The sequence below is a fragment of the Gossypium raimondii genome, chromosome 11 (assembly GCF_025698545.1).
Source record: "Gossypium raimondii isolate GPD5lz chromosome 11, ASM2569854v1, whole genome shotgun sequence".
NCBI classification, from domain to species: domain Eukaryota; kingdom Viridiplantae; phylum Streptophyta; class Magnoliopsida; order Malvales; family Malvaceae; genus Gossypium; species Gossypium raimondii.
This window is the reverse complement of record NC_068575.1, coordinates 19587617-19590563: the sequence shown is the minus strand read 5'-3', so window position 1 is coordinate 19590563 and position 2947 is coordinate 19587617. Positions and strand designations below refer to the sequence as shown.

At 30.7% G+C, this 2947-nt stretch overlaps 1 protein-coding gene across 1 annotated transcript; it reads left to right on the top strand.

Moving 5' to 3' along the window:
- The first annotated feature begins 705 nt into the window (after window positions 1-705).
- On the top strand, window positions 706-1224 carry LOC105801165 (blue copper protein 1a). The gene is made up of 2 exons (XM_012632497.1): window positions 706-871; window positions 983-1224. Exons 1-2 carry the CDS (start codon window positions 706-708, stop codon window positions 1222-1224), a joined length of 408 nt encoding a protein of 135 aa, XP_012487951.1.
- The last annotated feature ends 1723 nt before the right edge of the window (window positions 1225-2947 follow it).

The window sequence follows — 2947 nt, the reverse complement described above, 5'->3', positions numbered from 1 at the left end:
TTGATATGCTTTAATTTTTATTTAATTTAGTATCTTTATTTTATAATATTATTAATTAGTTTAAATAATTAAATATTGTTAACTATTCAAATTAAAATGTTGATGTTAATTTTTCTTAAGAACATTAACAAAAAGAAATTATCATGAGTTCAAATATGCACTTTTAAGAAAACTTTTGTTCAGTATTTTCAACATTACTTTTATTGTTATATGACTACTAAGTGAAACTTTTTTAATTAAAAATGTCAAATTATTGAATTTAATAGAAGAATTTTAACGACGATAACAATTTGATCTAAACTTTTAAAATTAAAAAATAGAGAGACTAAATTCCAAATGTAGTGTATAGAGACCTAAAACATATTTTAACGTTTAAAATTTTTACTTTATAATTTGACATAACATAAACAAATAATTAATACTAAAAATCATATTGATTATTATTATTAGTTGGTTGAAATGATATTGTAATCATCTCGAAATCCAATGAAATTTAATATTAATTCGGCAATATCGTCTTTGGATACAAGGGCTTAGCAAATAGATGCGCATATATTGTTTTTAACTTGAATGTTGTACGCTTTTGAGACCAACAATTAGTTTTAACACTATAAATACTTACTTCCACCCATGGTTTTTGACAGGCATTCCATGCTTAGAAAATAAAAACATTAGAGCAACAAATTAAAATTTTTATTAAATCAAATGGCTATTCATCGTTCATTAGTTATTTTTGCAATAGTTGCTTTGATGGTTCCGGCGATCTCACTTGCTACGGATTTCGTAGTTGGCGATGATTATGGGTGGACATTAGGAATTAATTACGAAGAGTGGGCTAAAGACAAGCAGTTCTTTGTTGGGGACACTCTTGGTAAACTTTACCATCCAAAACCCTTTGTTTCTTTTGTAATCCTCACTCATGTTCTTGGGTTATAAATTTACTAATGGATCAAACACTCGCTTTTATTTATTTTTGTTGCAGTTTTTACGTACAACGCTACATTTCACAATGTGTACAAAGTGAACGGAGATGATTTCCAAAGTTGCACTGTTCCATCCAACAATAGCTTGGTCTTTTTCACTGGAAATGACACAATTAAATTGGCAACCACCGGTAATGAATGGTACGTTTGCGGCGTCATCGGCCATTGCGATCTTGGGATGAAACTTAATATCACAGTGGTAGACGGTACTGGCCCAGCTGCAGATCCTAGCGCTGCTTGAACTTGATTGGTGATGAATTTCCAAATTTAGGAATGATTATAACCATTGCCACAACTGTCATAAGATATTAACTAAAATTATAGTCTTTCATCCACATCATTTTAAATAATAATAAGTTTAGAACAGGAATGTAATTGTTATTTATGATTGTTTCTTACTATTCTCTTATGATAAATGCTCAACATTTTCTTTTTGGTACATAAAAGAATTAAGCTTTAAGCTAATATTATAGCAGAACTAGTCACCTTTAAATAAAAAGTTTGTAGTTTAATGGTTGTCATTATCTAATAAATACTTCACACTTTTGATAATTCCTCGTGAATAATCGAGTGAACCTTTGAATGAATAAAAGTGATATTTATCTTTTTAATATTTAATATTTAGAAATGCTTTCTTATTGTAGAACAAATCTCAAAATTACCTATGAAAATTTATTCAATGTGATAATCTAATATAATTGTATGCTTCGATTTTCTCATATTACTAACATATCACTTAAATGTCATCATTTTACATTTATTTATTGTATATATATTATCCAATATTAAATTTATTGGGTAAATTAGAAGGAAAGGCCGATTTTAAAAAATAATTGAAGTTTTAGGCTATTTTTCCCATATTTAGGAAAATAGGCCGATTTTAGAGAGAGAAATAGAAAATGCGCCTTGCTGGACAAAATTTCGTCCGACGGTAACTTTTCCCAACGGTAAAAAAATCTAACTGCAAATTTTTTTCAAACAGCTAAAACCGGCTAGTTTATTTGCTATATAAACCCAAGTCATTTTCTTTCTTTAGCATTCAAGTACTATTCTCTCAATCCTCTCAACAATTTAGTTCTCAATTTTTTATTCAATTTCTTGTTGTTATAATTTTATATTTCATAATTTTTTTTATAATTGCAATATTGCTTAGTGGTTTGGATGACAAACACATTTCCGGCGTCCAATTGCAAATTGTAAGAAAATATTATTAAAATTTTTAATTTTAATTAAGTTCATTATTAAGTTGTTAACATTATTAATTTTATCATTTTTTACGTTTATATAGTCAGAAAGAAGATTAGATTTTAGAGACATACACACACAATTTAATTGTGAGGGTACCGCATGTTATTGAACAACACTTGCAAGAGGTGAAATTCTTACACGTATCTCGTATGCTCGGGGGGACTAAATTGGATCCCACACTTATCAGTGCTTTGGTGGAAAGATGGAGACCCGAGACACGCACATTCCATCTTCCATGCAATAAGTGTACAATTACATTTGAGGATGTAACTTTACAACTTGATTTACTGGTGGATGAGGTAGTCGTTCTGGGGGTAGTGGGCGCTAGTGATTGGAGAGCAATTTGCGAGCAACTATTAGGCAAGGTGCCAAACAAGTTTAGTGGTAGCTGGATAGAGATGAAATGGTTGAAAGACAATTTCAATCATATCGTCAATTCCGTGAGTGCCATTGAAAGACAACAATAAGTCCGGGCATTCATCCTGAGTTTAGTCCAGGATCTTCTAATGCCTGATAAATCTTGAAATCTAGTACATTTAAGGTGGCTACTACAACTCATGGTCGAGATGTACGATTCTGATCAAGTGATGTACCAGTTCGGGTTTAGGCAGAGTATTCTGCTGTCATCCCGAGACCTCGAAGAACTACACAAGGTCGACTTACAAGTGAGAACCGGTGAAACTTGGCCGAAATTCCATACCAAATATATCTACATT

What these genes read in the sequence shown, in the direction of transcription:
- LOC105801165 (XM_012632497.1), top strand. Translation starts at nt 706, where the DNA reads ATGGCTATTCATCGTTCATTAGTTATTTTTGCAATAGTTGCTTTGATG. An exon ending in CTTTGTTGGGGACACTCTTG is followed by an intron (nt 872 to 982) that starts GTAAACTTTACC and finishes TTTTTGTTGCAG; the next exon opens with TTTTTACGTACAACGCTACA.